Source organism: Salvelinus fontinalis, chromosome 17 (assembly GCF_029448725.1).
Source record: "Salvelinus fontinalis isolate EN_2023a chromosome 17, ASM2944872v1, whole genome shotgun sequence".
Classification (NCBI taxonomy): Eukaryota; Metazoa; Chordata; class Actinopteri; order Salmoniformes; family Salmonidae; genus Salvelinus; species Salvelinus fontinalis.
Genome location: NC_074681.1, coordinates 37501837 through 37519902, shown reverse-complemented (window position 1 = coordinate 37519902; position 18066 = coordinate 37501837). Strand labels below are relative to the sequence as shown.

The 18066-nt window shown below is 43.9% G+C and overlaps 1 protein-coding gene across 2 annotated transcripts in view; it reads left to right on the top strand.

The window, feature by feature from the left end:
* LOC129814282 (roquin-1-like) overlaps nt 1-17520 on the top strand; it is a 36203-nt gene extending 18683 nt beyond the window's left edge. Inside the window, exons 8-20 of one of the 2 annotated variants that reach the window (XM_055867308.1) lie at nt 835-953; nt 3014-3126; nt 3442-3684; nt 3888-4108; nt 4289-4677; nt 5203-5340; nt 5723-5878; nt 6405-6630; nt 6872-6962; nt 7083-7179; nt 7462-7620; nt 11073-11173; nt 12949-17520. In XM_055867308.1, coding sequence (XP_055723283.1) covers nt 835-953; nt 3014-3126; nt 3442-3684; nt 3888-4108; nt 4289-4677; nt 5203-5340; nt 5723-5878; nt 6405-6630; nt 6872-6962; nt 7083-7179; nt 7462-7620; nt 11073-11173; nt 12949-13108 — 2213 coding nt within the window. In that variant the 3' untranslated portion in view covers nt 13109-17520. Of the gene's footprint in view, nt 1-834; nt 954-3013; nt 3127-3441; nt 3685-3887; nt 4109-4288; nt 4732-5202; nt 5341-5722; nt 5879-6404; nt 6631-6871; nt 6963-7082; nt 7180-7461; nt 7621-11072; nt 11174-12948 lie in introns of both variants that reach the window. The other variant, XM_055867307.1, reaches the window with a different exon arrangement.
* The last annotated feature ends 546 nt before the right edge of the window (nt 17521-18066 follow it).

The following is an 18066-nucleotide window of genomic DNA, read 5'->3' as shown; positions in this document are numbered from 1 at the left end:
TTCATTTTGTTCGGTAATGTCCATAATTTATGTCCAAATAGCTATTATTGTTAGCGTGTCTGGTAAACAAATCCAAAGTCAGGAAGCGCGTTCACTAAAAGCAGACGAAATGTCAAAAGGATAGGATGTTTTTAACATAAATCTTTAATGATGTTCCAACCGGAGAATTCCATTGTCTTCAGAAGTGCGATGGAACAGAGCTCCCTCTCATGTGAACGCGCATGGTCAGAGCATGGTCAGCTCATGATAGACCTTACTCATTCTCGTTTACTTCGGCCCCACTTCACAGTAGAAGCGTCAGACAAGGTTCTACACACTGTTGACATCTAGTGGAAGCCGTAGGCAGTGCAAATTGACCCATATCCCACTGTGTATTCGATAGGCGATGAGTTGAAAACCTACAAACCTCAGATTTCCCATTTTTTTTGCCTGCTATATGAGTTATGTTATACTCACAGACATCATTTAAACAGTTCAGTTTTAGAAACTTCAGAGTGTTTTCTATCCAATACTAATAATACTATGCATATATTAGCAACTGGGACTGAGGAGCAGGCAGTTTACTCTGGGCACCTCTGGGCACCTTTTCATCCAAGCTACTCAATACTGCCCCTGCAGCCATAAGTTGTTTAGCACTTTGAGCACAGTGCCTATAAATAATTTATATTAAGAGTTAATGTTTATCATTGACATAAGATCAAGATATCTTGATCTTAGATAACTTAGATATCCGACCAAGATATCTAAGTTATCAGCCTCACTATTGTAATGCTGTGTTATACTCCTTCAGGCCAAATATTGACTCCTATCTCCCTCCGTTCTCTGGGTCTCTAGACGCCCCCCCTCCCACGTGGGAGCAGCTGGAGAAGGGTCTGGTGGCGGTGAAGACTGTAGTCCACGGCCTGGTAGATTTCATCCAGAACCACAGCAAAAAGGGAGCCGACCCACAACAGGTACCGTAGCTCACACGCCTTGCTCGCTATGTCTGATCACTCTACAGCAGACTTTATTGGTCACGACCCAAAGTGGGTTGCGGACATGTTAGTGGTGGGTCGCGACATGTCAGAGAGGAAAAAAAATATATACATTGCCTTCAGAAAGTATTCATACACCTTGATTTATTCCACATGTTGTGTTACAGATTTTGAACTTCTGAGTGATAGGGACAACGAGGACTAACACCAATCGGCCTACACCACTGTGCGCACGCCTGTCGTTACTATGACAACTAGCGTAGCCATGTCAGCAAATGACTGCTGTCTGAACACGCATCCAATTTGGTCACCTTGTAACTTGCTGTTTGGTCAGTATTCCAAAACGGATTTGAAAAACAAAACTTGATTTGAATGCTGTCAAATTGGTTGTTGATCATTGCTAGACAAACATTTTCATGTCTTGCAATACATTTTCAAGAAGATTTAAGACAAAACTGTTACTCGACCACTCGGGAATATTCACTGTCTTCTTGGTAAGCAACTCCAGGGTAGATTTGTCCTTGTGTTTTCGGTTATTGTCCTGCTAAAAGGTGAATTCATCTCCCAATGTCTGGTGGAAAGCAGACTGACTGAACCAGGTTTTCTTCTATGATCCCCAGTCCTTAATGATTATAAGCCAAAGGGTGTGACTACTTTCTGAAGGCACTGTATAGAGTAATATAAATGTTGCTTTTAAGGTGCAACGTTCCAAAATGTAATGTACTTCCCAATTGTACTATTGATTGCCCTGTCATGTTTCAAATAATATGTGGCAAAACTGACTTTGACAAAAAGGGATTTAATATGGCATAGGTCTTTCAAAATCTACTTTAAAGATAAGATACAGATATCAGAATTATTTCACATTTTCTTAGTTTGTACAATATTGGCTCATTGGGAGAATCTTCTATCCTGTAGAGCAGAGAATTTCAAACACGGGTTTTTCGATGCATCGCAATGTAGGGCACCTATTGGTAAATAAAAAAAATCTGATATTGAATATCCCTTTGAACATGGTGAAGTTATTAATTTAACTTTGGATGGTGTATCAATACACCCAGTCATGACAAAGATACAGGCGTCCTTCCTAATTCAGTTGCCCGAGAGGAAGGAAACCGCTCAGGGATTTCACCATGAGGCCAATGGTGACTTTAAAACAGTTTAATGGCTGTGATAGGAGAGAACTGAGGATCAACAACATTGCAGTTGCTCCACAATACTAACCTAATTGACAGAGTGAAACGAAGGAAGCCTCCTTCTGTGTCCTGTTTGCAACAAGTAAAACTGCAAATAATATCATTTTAATCTGTTTTGAATTCGGGCTGTAAAACAAAATGTGGAATAAGTCGAGGGGTATTAATACTTTCTGAAGGCACTGTAAGTTTCCATCCAATTTGTGACAGAATTTTAGGCAAATGATCTAAAATTTGCGTGAAGAAAATAGAGCACACAATGTACCTTTTCACTTCCAAGTTTCCATGTACCGAATAAAATTCTAAAGTGCAATGTGTTTCCATCTTATTTTCAACTCTACGGACAGTTATGTCAGAAGCTGTTGTGTTAAATAGCAAATGTGCCCACTCTGGTCTTGCCACGTGCTCTCTAGCCAACAGCTCAGTTACAGTGCAGGTAGGCTTTGCGTGTAGGCAAGTCTACATGAGATTGTTATGGATAAGAGCAAGAATATTTTTATTTGTCAGTTAAGCATCGATCATCAGGTCACCAGAATAGAACCCTCGATATTTAAAACCTGTAATAAACTGCATGGTTTCCCAAGTCGTAGTGGGAGCACCACACACCATATTATCGTGTGACGCCAGGTTTATTTCGATATTTCGAGGTTTATTTCGATGGAAGTAATGGCGTTTCCGACGCCATTTCTCACATAATTAATTTTACAGACACAAAAAGATCCCACCATGTTGAACAAACAAATTATCTGTCTGCATGTATAAAATTCTACTGCAACTTTCCATCACAGCTGTCGAATAAAAACTGTGGCTGGAAACGTGGTTACTCTAAAATGTCTCTCTCTTCAGCCCCCCCAGCACAGTAAGTACAAGACTTACATGTGTCGGGACATGAAGCAGAAGGGGGGCTGTCCCCGAGGAGCCAGCTGTACCTTCGCCCACTCTCAGGAGGAGCTGGAGAAGTAAGTCCCTTTCAGAAATATAAACACCTCACAACCACCACCCTTTTGATTGAAATGGAATAGCGCACTCTCTGCCCTTTTTCCCCATTTAAATCAATACACCTAAACATATTTTGCTCTTACCTCTTTCTGAGTTTGATAGTTATCACTTAGAATGGCACTGTTTTAAAACCTCTTCCACTTGGTGTATATTTTTAATTTTTAAATCTACGATAGGATGACTTTTCTGTTTTATAGCTACTGTAAAATTAAAACTGTATTTTGTTAATAGCAAGCCTCCAAGGCCAGAAGTATAACTGTATTTTCTGTTCGTAGGTACCGTAAAATGAACAAGCGTTTGGTAGCTCGCCTCCCCGGCTCATCTGGCCTGCTGTCGGACGATGGACTCTCTCTGGACGTGGGGGTGACCCGGAAACCCTCGCCCCTCACCAACGGCTCAGCCGTACCCCCCTTGCCCCAGCTCATCGCCCGTGGCACCGACCTTGTGACCTACGACCTGTTGCGCAAGCCCAAGATGGACGGCGGGAGCAACAGCTCCCCGGGATCGCCACCTGACTCGTAAGTGGGAAACACCGCCTTTCAGCCAACCTTATAATTATATCTATTTGGTTAATCTATTTTGTAACAGAAGAAAATGTGTTTTAGCTATATTGTTTTGGTTAAATAAACATATATTTTTTTATTTTTTTCATTGATGCAAAAACTTGATTGATTTATGTAACATTGTATCCAAAACTCTCACTCTGTTTTTCTACCCTCAGTCTGGACTCTGGGCTCAAACAAGGGTACCCTCAGCCACCCCAAGCCATGGGCTACTCCAGGGGGCCAGGAGACCACATGTCCATGCCCAAGCAGATGCCCAGTGGCGTGGTGCCCCGGGGGCCTCAGATGTACCCACAGCAGCAGCTACCTGAAATGTACTACTCCGACTCTCGCCCCCCGCCCTCCGCCTCGCAGTACGAGCCCTCGCAGTACCCCCAAGGTGAGGCTGCTAAACGTTTGTTTTGTACTTTTGAAACATCTGATTTGTTTCTGTCCTGTTATTACTTTCACTTATTTCAATGCTTTCATTGATTGTGTTTTGAACCTATATTGTTGAATGACCAATATGAAGAAAAAAGTGTGAAGAAAATCAACAGGTTATTTCCCCCTCGCACCACAGGTTACCCCTACCAGCAGCCCCCCCAGTACGCCCCCCAGCGCTACATCCGCAACCCCCCTCCCCCCAGCGAGCCAGCTGGACCCCCCTACCAGGACCCCTACCCCGACTACGGCCCACCCGATCGCCCTTACCCGGCCCCCCACTCGGGCCCTCCCTTTTCCTACCCTCCCCCATCCCACTATGACACCCGAAGCCGCCATGGCCCTTACCCCGGCCCCCCTCCTCCCCCCCAGCCCTACCCCTCGCAGAGGGACGACATGGTCCGGATGAGCCCTGCGCCCCTGGAAGGGCCCCCTTACCACCAGGAGCAGGCTGCCAGGGAGAGGTACCCCCCAGAGGGATTCTACCCACCGGGGGCCCAGCCCCAACCCTTAAGGTCCTACGTCAGAGTGAGTTTGGTTCCTCCACAGTGGTCAGCAACCCTGGTCCCGGAGAGTTACAAGGTAGATTGGCTTTTTGGTCCGGACCAGTAGTAAAACCTTATTCAACCAGTCCATGGTCTTGATGAACATTTGATCAGTTGAATCCGGTTGTGTTGCCACTGTGTTCAGCAAAAAGCTAGCAAACCCTGTAACTGTCCAGGATGGTGACCATTGGTGAACATACACACTGACTACTATGCGGTTGTCTTATGACTCGTAAGATATGAGCTGCATCTCCCTTGAGTTATACATTTGTGTCGTTAGAAGTTGGCCAGAAGTCAGATGTATTTAATATTGAATAGCGTGCTAGCAGATACCCATAGACTTCCAGTCATTGCGCTCACGCTAGTCTCATGAACTGTGTCCCGAGGTGAGTTAACTAGGAGCAGTATGGCCACTCTTCCCAGCCCAGTCTGGACGACCTGCACCATGACCATGACACTATATTTAATTGTAACTAATCATTAGAAATGTTGTCCTGTGGTTTGTTAGGAGCCGTACGGGCGCTCCTCCCAGCCCAGCCTAGACTACTTGCATCACCGCCGTAAGGAGCTGATGGCCCAGCTGGAGGAGAGGAAGGTCATCTCTCCCACCCTCCCCCACACCTTCCCCAGCGACTACCCCCCAGAGGTGAGACCCCCACACACAGAATGTCACTCTGGGTCAACACACAAAAGTCAAGAGTTCTGCCTGGTCCAGAAACAAACTGTTAAGTGACTAGTGTTGTCCTTCAAAGCTCCCCACTGGTCGTTTTAATGTCATGACATTATCTAATTGGGAAGTGAAACTACTGTCTATTTGTAACAGTTTCAAAACAGGGCTGCTGGTGCTGTTTTAGCTATGACACTCATTTATCTAACGATCACCCTGTTTCAGTAAAATTCAATATTTTACATTATTCCACACTATAGATACTTTTCCAAAATGCCTATGTTTTAGCATGTTTAAATGCTGTTTCCTAGTTAGCATGGGTATACAAGTAAGTTTCTAACACACCTGCCTGTCTCCACAGTATGGGGAGGAGAGCTCCAAAGCCTTTGGGAAGTGCAGGGAGCCTGACTACGCGGGCCAGTACTCTCCCTGGTCCTGTGACACCATCGGCTCCTACATCGGCACCAAGGACTCCAAGCCCAAAGATGTCATGGCGCCCGGTGCCATGGAGATGATGGTGAGTGACAGTCGGAATAGTGCCGGTGGGTCTTAGTGAGAAGTGTATGTGTCTGAAAGTGTTACTGGTTCAGATGTCACAGGAGCAGTGTTGTGCTTGATTAGAACAATAAGTTACATGAGCTGTATTGTTCCTAGTGTCTTCCTCCCTTTTTTATCTTCTTACTTCTCCATCTCTCCTCCCTATTACTTATTGTAATTGGCTTTGGTTGAGAGCATCTGTTAAATGGTTGTTAATTGCTAATTGCCCCTCTGCCTTTCGCTCTCATTTTCCTCTCTCCCCCTTCACTTTCTCTTCGCCCCATCTTTCCCTCTCTCCATTTTGTTTTATTATTGTATTTCACTCTGGATGAGCGTGTCTAATAAATGGCTGAATTCTAAAATGTGCCCCTACGCTCCCTTTTTGTTTATTTCTCTTTCTCTCCCACAGAATGGCTCTGTTAAATTATTGTTAAATGTAGGGCCTGCTACTGTTACTAAGGGGCCTGCTAAATGACCATTCTAAATGCCCCCCCCCCTCTCTCTAGAATGTGGACGGTAAAGGTAGGCGGGGGGAGCCCTCCATGGAGGCCCAGGTCAGGCGGGGGACAGAGGTGAAGGACGACGACCCCATCATCCCTTTCGGCCCCCAGCCCACTGTGTCGCGCTTCGGGGCCATCTCACGCACCTCCAAGACAGGCTACCAGACAACAGGCCCCATGCAGGCCTTGGGCTCCGCCCAGGGACCCAACCCCAAGCACATGGCCATAGCCGGTAAGGTTACTCACACTGGGCACTTGTAACTTTACTTTGACCATTCACTGTTGTCACCTTTATCAGGGTCATATTCATTAGGCACCAAACAGAAGGAAACCGGGATAGACTACCTGGAACACTTAATTTCGCTTTCAGTTGCAAAACGTTTTCCGTTGCATGCCTCAATGAATAGAACCCATAGTCGAACCAAGTTTCTACGACATGATCGGTGGTTAACGCGTCATTATCCCGCCAACAGCGGAGTACTCCTATGGGAACCACGGAGGCTGGGGCGGAGCCTCCTACCCCTCCCACCAAACGATCTCCTCTCAGGGACACTTCAGTGAAAGGTACGGCCGAACACACCTCTCATCCATTTATCGATCCTCTCATCCATCAATCACTCATTCACTCCTTCCAACTATTAATGCATATTTATCAGTACTTCTGACGGTTCTCTTCTCTCTCAGGCTGCCTATGCCATCTCAGGACAGAGAGCAGCTGAAGACTGAGCTCCAACAGGTCAACCAGCAGATCAACCAACAGTCTCAGATCCACAGCATGGAGGTGTGTATTCACACACACACACACACACACACACACACACACACACACACACACACACACACACACATAGAGAGATGGGACAAAAACCTGTAATACTCATGTGTAGACACCCTCAACCAGAATCCAGGACTGGCAACATCAACATTTTGCATTGAAATTGAGACAAAAACCTAGCGTTTTTTTGGGTGTGGGGCATCCGAGCTTGTAAGTATTGGTAGAGAATGGGGTTAATTGTAGGGGGAAAAACTGACCTTACTAACACTTGACTCCTTCTTCCACCAGCTCTCCCAGCCAGGTCAGAACCAGGGCCAGCAGGGGGGGAAGTGGCCTGGTCCAGCGGGGGGTTCCGGCAGCGCTGCCACAGTGTCCAGCGAACAGCTCAGCATGGAGCTCCACCAGGTGGAGAGGGAGATTGGCAAGAGGACCCGCGAGATGGACATGGTGAGAGAGAGGTGGATGGATTGAGGGGAGAATAGTAGGTTGTCTGTATTACAATGGGGAATCATTCTGCCCTGCTCCCAACACCCTAGCCTTATGCCATATCAAATTTTATTTGTCACATGCGCCAAATACAACTGGTCTAGACCGTACAGTGAAATGCTTACTTTACAAGCCCTTAACCAACAATGCTTTAGGAAGTTTTAAGAAAAATAAGTGTAATAAGTAAAAAATATAAATAAAACAGCAGCAGTAAAATAACAATAGGGAGGCTATATACAGGAGGTACTGGTACAGAGTCACTGTGCAGGGGCACCGGTTAGTTGAGGTAATATGTACATGTAGATAGAGTTAAAGTGACTATGCATAGATAATAAACAGAGTAGCAGCAGTATAAAAGACGGGTCTAGGTAGCCCTTTGATTAGCTGTTCAGGAGTCTTATGGCTTGGGAGTAGAAGATGTTAAGAAGCCTTTTGGACCTAGACTTGGCGCCTAGTACCGCTTGCTGTGCGGTAGCAGAGAGAACAGTCTGACTAGGGTGGCTGGAGTCTTTGACAATTTTTAGTGCCTTCCTCTGACACCACCTGGTGCAGAGGTCCTGCATGGCAGGCAGCTTAGCCCCAGTGATGTACTGGGCCGTACGCACTACCCTCTGTAGTGCCTTGCGATCGGAGACCGAGCAGTTACCATACCAGGCGTTGATGCAACCAGTCAGGATGCTATCGATGGGGCAGCAGTAGAACCTTTTGACGATCTGAGGACCCATGCCAAGTCTTTTCAGTCTCCTGAAGGGGAATTGGCATTGTTGTGCCCTCTTCACAACTGTCTTGGTGTGTTTAGACCATGATAGTTTGTTGTTGATGTGGACACCAAGGAATTTGAAGTTCTCAACCTGCTCCACTACAGCCCCGTCGATGAGAATGGGGTCGTGCTCGGTCCTTCTTTTCCTGTAGTTCACAATCATCTCCTTTGTCTTGATTACTTTGACGGAGAGATTGTTATCCTGGCACCACACGGCCAGGTCTCTGACCTCCTCCCTATAGGCTGTCTCATCGTTGTCGGTGATCAGGCCTACCGCTGTTGTCATCGGCAAACTTGATGATGGTGTTGGAGTCGTGCCTGGCCATGCAGTCGTGAGTGAACAGGGAGTATAGGAGGGGACTGAGCATGAACCCCTGAGGGGCCCCGTGTTGAGGATCAGCGTGGCGGATGTGTTGTTACCTACCCTTACCACTTGGAGGCGACTTGTCAGGAAGTCCAGGATCCAGTTGCAGAGGGAGGTGTTTAGTCCCAGGGTCCTTAGCTTAGTGATGAGCTTTGAGGACACTATGGTGTTGAACGCTGAGCTGTAGTCAATTAATAATATTCTCACATAGGTGTTCCTTTTGTCTAGGTGGGAAAGGGCAGTGTGGAGTGCTAGAGAGATTGCATCATTTGTGGATCTGTTGGGGCGGTATGCAAATTGGAGTGGGTCTAGGGTTTCTGGGATAATGGTGTTGTGAGCCATGACTAGCCTTTCAAAGCACTTCATGGCTACAGATGTGAGTGCTACGGGTCGGTAGTCATTTAGGCAGGTTACTTTAATGTTCTTGGGCACAGGGACTATGGTGGTCTGCTTCAAACATGTTGGTATTGCAGTCAGGGACAGGTTGAAAATGTCAGTGAAGCCACTTGCCAGTTGGTCCGCGCAGGCTCGGAGTATACGTCCTGGTAATCCGTCTGGCCCTGCGGCCTTGTGAATGTTAACCTGTTTAAAGGTCTTACTCATATCGGCTACGGAGAGCGTGATCACAGTCGTCCGGAACAGCTGATGCTCTCATGCATGTTTCAGTGTTTGCCTCGAAGCGAGCATAGAAGTTATTTAGCTCGTCTGGTAGGCTTGTGTCACTAGGCAGCTCGCGGCTCTGCTTCCCTTTGTTATCTGTAATAGTTTGCAAGACCTGTCACATCCGACGAGCGTAAGAGCCGGTGTAGTACGATTCAATCTTAGTCCTGTATTGATGCTTTGCCTGTTTGATGGTTCATCGGAGGGCATAGCGGGATTTCTTATAAGATTCTGGGTTAGAGTCCCGCTCCTTGGAAGCGGCAGCTCTACCCTTTAGCTAAGTGTGGATGTTACCTGTAATCCATGGCTTCTGGTTGGGGTATGTACGTACGGTCACTATGGGGACGACGTCATCAATGCACTTATTGATGAAGCCAGTGACAGATGTGGTGTACTCCTCGATTCCATCGGAAGAATCCCGGAACATGTTCCAGTCTGTGCTAGCAAAACAGTCCTATAGCTTAGCATCTGCTTCATCTGACCACTTTCTTATTGACCAAGTCACTTGTGCTTTAGTTTTTGCTTGTAAGCAGGAATCAGGAGGATAGAATTATGGTCAGATTTGCCAAATAGAGGGCGAGGGAGAGCTTTGTGCGTGTCGGTGTGTGGAGTAAAGTTGTCTAAAGTTTTGCCCTCTGGTTGAACGTTTAACATGCTGATAGAATTGAGGTTAAACGGATTAAAGTTTCCCTGCATTAAAGTCCCCGGCCACTAGGAGCGCCGCCTCTGAATGAGCAGTTTCCTGTTTGCTTATGACCGTATACAGCCCATCGAGAGCGGTATTTGTGCCAGCATCGGTTTGTGGTGGTAAATAGACAGCTACGAAGAATATAGCTAACAACTCTCTTGGTAAATAGTGTGGTCTACAGCTTATCATGAGATACTCTACTTCAGACGAGCAAAACCGAAACTTCTTTAGATTTCGTGCACCAGTTGTTTGCAAATATACATAGACTGCCACGCCTTGTCTTACCAGAAGCTGCTGTTCTATCCTGTCGAAAAAGCTTAAAACGCGCCAGCTGTATGATATTCATGTCGTCGTTCAGCCACTACTCGGTGAAACAACATAAGATATTAATGACTGTTTTTAAAGTCCCGTTGGTAGGATATATGTGATTTTATTTTATTTCCCATTGATTGTACGTTGGCTAATAGGAATAATGGTAAAGGGAGATTACCCGCTAGTCATCAGATCCTTACAAGGCACCCGAACCTTCGTCCCTGATGTCTCTTTCTCCTGCGAATGACAAGGGCCTTGTCGGGGCCTGAAGTAAATTCTTCCCATCAGACTTGTTAAAGAAAAAGTATTCCTCCAGTACGGGGTGAGAAATCTCTGTCTTGATATCTAGAAGCTCTTTTCATTAGACACGGCTGCACAAACATTATGTGCAAAAAAACATGCACAATTGGTTAGGGGATCGTGAAAAGGCAGCCATCGATGTTGTCGTCTGGTATTATAGCTGGTTTGTGTTCGTATTTTATTATGGATCCCCATTAGCTACTGCCAAGGCAGCAGCTACTTTTCCTGGTGTCCAGCAACATTAAGGCAGTTATAGAATTTAAAACATTGACACATGTGCACAGACACCCGCCCCATGACATGTGAGTGTATTGATGTGGTCTCTACAGGACAGCCAGGTGGCTCATGAGGTCCTGTACAAGACGAAGACTGCAGAGAATGGCCAGCAGGACCACAAGGCCCAGCTGGAGGAGATTTCTCTTGCCCTGGGGTGAGTGGAGACACACAACTCAATAGTAGAACATGTGTATAAAGACAGATGACATGCTGAAGGATAATACCACATCGTAAGTTTAAATGTATTTGGCTAAGGTGTATGTGAACTCAGTTTTTCACAATTCCTGACATTTAATCCTAGTGAAATGTCAGAATAATAGCGGAGAGAATGAATTATTTCAGCTTTTATTTCTTTCATCACATTCCCAGTGGGTCAGAAGTTTACATAAACAAAATGCTACCAAATACTAATTGAGTGTAACTTAAGTCAAACGTTTCGGGTAGCCTTCCACAAGCTTCCCACAATAAGTTGGGTGAATTTTGGCCCATTCCTCCTGACAGAGCTGGTGTAACAGTCAGGTTTGTAGGCGTCCTTGCTCGCACACGCTTTTTCAGTTCTCCAAACATAACGATGGTCATTATGGCCTAGCAGTTCTATTTTGGTTTCATCAGACCAGAGGACATTTCTCCAAAAAGTATGATCTTTGTCCCCATGTGCAGTTGCAAACCATAGTCTGGCTTTTTTATGGTGGTTTTGGAGCAGTGGCTTCTTCCTTGCTGAGCAGCCTTTCAGGTTATGTGGATATAGATACTTTTGTACCTGTTTCCTCCATCTTCACAAGGTCCTTTGCTGCTGTTCTGGGATTGATTTGCACTTAAGTACGTTCATCTCTAGGAGACACAAGGCGTCTCCTTCCTGAGCGGTATGACGGCTGCATGGTCCCATGGTGTTTATACTTGCGTACTTGTGGCAGACCAGGAGGTTTGGTCAAGACGTTTACACAGATCAGACACGGACAGAGTGTGATTAGTTCAGTTTCAAGGGTGTTTATTTAAATAATAAATCAAAAAAGAATGGGATAGGTCTACCCCATGAGACCCTCTCCGGGATACCATCTTCTGGGCTCCGGGTCCTGTCGGGCACAAAAACTGAACTCCCCCCTCATACCTCTGCAACTGTCCCCAACTATATGGGAGTCCTTTCTATCCTTTGTGTGCTGCCCTTCTGGCAGCTTTATGGGTCTTGCACAGCTGGTGAGCAATCAGTCCTTGATTACTCTCCAGATCCCAATCAACCCCAATTAGTCCTGGCAGGAGAGCCCGTCGAGACCTGGCACGTCCAGCAGATGGAGCCATCGCCTCGTGATATATACTCCGTCTGTCACCAGGCCTCGACAAGTCTCCCCCTGGTGGCTGACCTGCTGTACGCCACAGTACTATTGTTTGAGATGAACGTGGTACCTTCAGGCATTGCTCCCAAGGATGAACCAGACAAAAAAAATTGAGGTCTTGGCTGTTTTCTTTTGATTTTCCCATGTCATGCAAAGAGGCACTGAGTTTGAAGGTAGGCCTTGAAATACATCCACAGGTACACCTCCAATTGACTCAAATGATGTCAATTTGCCTATCAGAAGCTTCTAAAGCCATGACATAATTTTCTGGAATTTTCCAAGCTGTTTAAAGGGACAGTCAACTTAGTGTATGTTAACATCTGACCCACTGGAATTGTGATACAGTGAATTGTAAATGAAATAATCTGTCTGTAAACAATTGTTGGAAAAATGACTTGTGTCATGCACAAAGTAGATGTCCTAACCGACTTGCCAAAACTATAGTTTAACAAGAAATTTGTGGAGTGGTTGAAAAACGAGTTTTAATAACTCCAACCTAAGTGTATGTAAACTTCCGACTTCAACTGTATGATCTTAAATCCTCTCTGTTTCTCTCTCTGTTTCGCCTCTCTCTCTCCGTCTTTCTCCCCGTCTCTAGTGAGGTGTCGAATGGCTCCAGCGGTCTAGGGCAGGACGGCGGTGTGGGCGGAGCCATGCTGTCACTGACCACTAAGGCGTCATCGCTTAGCCTGTGTTCTGAGCCAGGACCCGGGGGCTCCGATCTGCAGAAGAACCGTGTGGTCCATTCCTGCTCCTAGACCATACACACTGCGACACACACTCACACTCAGAGCCTTTGTTCTAGAGCATGCACACACATACTTGTTTTATTTAGAAGATGAGCAGTATCTGCCGTGATATGAATTTTCTTTCTTTTTGTTCTGTGAATGAGCATATTTTTTTTTCTATCATGACTTTCATCGCCTGAACCATTTGATGACATTTTATTTCTCTTGTGTTTTTTTTACTGGGATTATAAAACAAGACTCTCAAAGTAGATCTGTCAAAAAAAGCAAATGATGATGATAATTGTTCAAAGAAGGCTATCCCTCCTACATAGATATCACATACCAAGACACGTAGTGGATCGAAGGGTGGAGTATTTCTCAATTCTCCCCCCTCTATTTTTGTGCCCATTACCAGGGTAAGCAACTTGCAGGGACCTAAATACCCCCAAAGATGGTTTTAAGGCTGTGAAATGTAAACGTTCAATTTCGTAACCAATTTAGTATCGAATCCTAACTCAAGTTATGGTCGTTTTGGTCTTATGTACTACATAGCTATCAAAAGTCTTGGTGTTTTACGACGTAGTCAGCTGTCATAAGTATCATGTAAGTGTCTGTTTATAATGCATTAGGCAAGTCAGTTCAGAACAAATTCTTATTTACAATGACAGCCTAGGAACAGTGGGTTAACTGCCTTGTTCAGGGGCAGAACGACCGATTTTTACCTCGTCAGCTCGGGGATTCGATATAGCAACCTTTCGGTTAATGGCCCAACGCTCTAACCACTAGGCTACCTGCCGCCCCGGTATGACACGTTGTTTCTTTCTGATACCTTTGACAGCTAACTAACGGTTAGTCAGTGTAGTATCCGTTCTGTTGGCGTTCAGGAATAAAGGTGTAACCGCTAGTGTTCAGGAATACGCCACCCCCAGAATCGTAAAACGTGGTTGACCAGATGGGGGGGGGGGGAAGGGGGAGTGAAGACGTTCCACCAACGCTCAGTCAACCCTCAGAGCCAAACAAGACCATGTCGCTTCAAGCCGCATGCCGTTTTTAACCCGCCATGAGAAGTCTGATTTTATTAGTGCATTTTATGAATACATCATATGTCTGTTTCATACTTGAAAAGCAGTATCTTATTAACCAAAGCATTCTGTTTTAAAGATTGCAAAATGTTTCTTTTTGATAAGCTTTTCTCATGTTTTCTATAAGGGAACATACTATGTGCTTCTCGTGGGATGTGGTGTGACTTGCTGCGGAAATGTCTTGTTTGTACTTTGATGGGCTGGAATTCAATAGAACTTGCAGTGCGGAAATGCAAATTCCAGGGAGTGTAACAAAACATTAATTTTCACATTGCAGGAAGATCATTTTCCATGATGCAAGAGAGATTGAATCCCCTCCCAGTGTGAATTTAATCATATGGGGTGATTGGTGTTTATGTTCCTCGTCTTCCTCAGAGCTCCTTATCTGGTCATTGAAAAGGCCTCCCCATTGGGATTATCTTGTCATTGGTTCTCCTTAACTTCTATGAAGTTGCGTTCCCTTGTTTGTTTTTTTGCTTGCGTAAATTGCGATTAAGGGGGTGTGGCCTGCCTGAACGCTAGTCTGTATTGGAGGGGAAGTAAAATGGTTTAATATGCAAATTTTTGGTCCTCTTGTTCTTAATATGTGTGTGTAAAAGGTGTCTGTAGTCTGCCAAACAGTCCTTTCAATGGTTTGTGCGTCAATGTCAACAGTTAAAGAGTAGCGAAGTGTCTTAAATAATTGTCATTTACAGGCTTAAAAAAAAGTCCTATCCCTTTTTTGTTTTTATCCGCGTACTATTAGTTCATTTTAGAACAAGTCTGTATCAAGACACATATTCAGGGTATCTTAGTGGATTCAAAACCCAGAACCTTGGGCCACATGTGAGGCTTAAAGCAAGCAGCCAGAGTGTCTTGCCCCTCAAAAAGCCTCTACTCAGTCTTGACCTTTTTAATGATATTTTTCACTATATTGTTTTCTGGTGCTATTATTATTGTAAGCTATAAAAACAAAGTTTCACACTCCATATGTATAACCTTACAGTAATTTATTGGGTAAAAAAAACACAACTGTTTCAGCATCACTGTGCCTTTCAGTGTTTTTTACCCAATAAATTACTGGGAGGTAAAACGAATGGAGTGTGCGACTCTTTGTTTTTATAGCGTACAGTTTATTCACCGTTAGTCAAAACCTCTTACACTAAATAATGTTCTCTGGGTGTGCGCCAGCTCATGCTTTTTATTATTAGCATTATTACTTTATTATTGATGTTCCTGTCATGGTAATTGTTTATCGCTGATGCTCGTTAAGGAGCTCTCTGCCTTTTGTAAACAATCGTCATGATTGGTCATTGAAAAAAAGCTGCGCTGAAATGCAAAGAGGTGGATCCCAGTGCTTAAACGGTTAAGAATACATGGAATGTAGATGACGATCGGGTTTCATAATTTGGGTTCAGGGAAAAATGGTCAGCTTTTTGTCAGTGTAGATGGGTGTTGAGGGCCAGGGTCAGTTATAGTTTTTTTTTTTTTTTTTAACCACACTTCATGCCTCTTGGGCTACTCTTTGCTATATTTTATTGTTTAGGTAAACAACTCACTTATACATATGAGTATGTATACATACATTAATATACTAAGCACTGTTAACGTGCCACCTCTTATTCTACTCGCTCAGCATTTATATTAAATGATCTCTACTTAGAATCAGCTAAATGTTTTATTTTATTTCTCCACTGGTTGCCAACAGACTTTATCCTTTCCCAGTTGAAGGACTTCTGTGCGCATTGACGTGTGTTCACTTAATTTTTTTGTGTTCAAACAAAGATAAGTTCTCTACTGAAATATGCTTCCGAAAGAAGACACATTTAATGATGAAAATTTACAATAACAAAAAAAAATGTTTTTGTGTGTGTTAGGTTGTATTGTAGAAAATGTACACTGTCTTTTTTTTCAAAGTAAAGTGTGCTGTACTGGGTGACGGTGTGGAAATATTAGAAATGTGTTGGGCTTTTGTCTTTTTTTTTTTAAGAGGTAATCCGGGTAAGCCTTTAATTTAGTCAAAGGCTTGCTTCATATTCTCAAGGAATACTCCTAGGCCATTCATTCCAACAGTATGAGGTCATTTGGAAGCGCCCTAACCAAATTGAAAGCAATCTTTATTGGCACACTCATTTTGTCACCACCATCACTAATCACATGACCGGCAGAGACACATGTTTTGTCATATTTAGAACAAAAAATGTGTTTCTGCTGGGGAAAATGTAATTGACTAGTTGGGTTTGTTTTTCTTTCCTCCTGTTGTTGAGTGAAATCACTTACTTCCAAGTCTTACAGTGATCTATGTAACGCATCCCAAGACGAAGCATCATGTTGTCCATCCACAGGGAAACTGTCAAACTTGGCGTCACACTCATCCACACACATGTTTTCATTTGTTTCAGAATAGTCATGAAAATGTGCTTACTCTTAAGTCCCTCCAGCCGTGAGCCTTCAAGATAGAGTTCACTTCAAATTTGTCTAATGATTTTAGATATCAAAAGTGGTCTATTGACTTGAGGCCACATTCCATGCCATCTGTTGTGAAGATCCAGCTATAAGCCTCAATCCCCAAATCAATGGCAAAGATGGACCTGGACATAATTCAGTGCCTATCATTTCCACTCATTTTGGGTTTAAGGCATATAGTTTATGTATATCTCAAGTGGTTTAACGTTTATTCAAGGTCACGTCCCAAACCGTGTGTGTAATGTTTTGGGATGTGACCTTGAATAAACGTTAAACCACTTGAGATCTAAAACGTGCAACAAACTTTGATTTTGGAGTAAACTGTCCCTTTCTTAAAGCCTATAGGTGAGTAGAATTAACAATTATATGGTTTCTATGGGAATAGCAATGACGTTCATGTCAGTCTCATGCTTTCATTTGTTTCTGAGTGAAACTGCTGCCTACACCTCCTTCACACAGCCATTGAACTCTTTCCCTAAACCACAGAACTCTTACTGCTGTTTTGGGCTCACATTTTAATTCCTAACTTTTGGGAAAAAGTCAATGGCTGTTTTTATATGATTAATCCCTTGTAAAATATCTCTTAAATTAAGGTACAGTTTTCATTTCAGCAAGAAAATACGTTTTTATATGTATTATACTCCATTAAGGAATGTTTAGAATTATCTTCCTCCAATGTGGATGTAGCCATTATTACACCATTTTATGACTTTGTAAGAGAATTCACTGTGTGAAAATTGGTTTGCATTTTTGTATAATACAATCTGCTTTTTTTGTTTGATAAGAGAGGGAGGTCAAACTGGAAGTTTTTAAGAGAGAAATTAACCTGTGAAATTGAGAATCTTTTTTTTTTAATATGTACAACAGTGATTCTATGCTGAGGGGATGGATTAAATGATATTGCTAACTCTGTTATTGGCGTCTTGTTTTACTTTTCCATGGGGAAATGAGTGAACATCTTTGAGTGCAAGTATTAACATGCATAACACCACATTCTTTTTATCTGACCATGCCAGTTAGCCCACACATCTTTATCCACCCCAAACTGGAGGACAGAGATGAATTCTGCCCACCACCAACTCAAGGGATCAAAACAGAATTTGAGAGAGGATTAAGGAGTATCAACCAATTTACGGCCACATTGATGGCGTGTGTAATGTTGCACAGCGGAGAGTCGAGTGGAGACATGTTTAGTCAGTTGTCCTGATGAGACCTTCCCAGCTAGTGGAGGGTATACACCGTATCAATAAAGCCGACTGAACAGAGAATGTTTAGCTTAATGTTGATAAGCTTTATTTCTCCACGTTTTAGGCGCAGCAACATGCGAATGTCCCAAAATGCGTTATTTAGTGCTAATGGTTTCAAGGACAAAGATGGAAATATCCGTTAGAAATGTAGAAAGAGGGCTGATCTAAAGATGCAATAACTATCATGGGTTGCTAATATGATTTTGGCTATAGG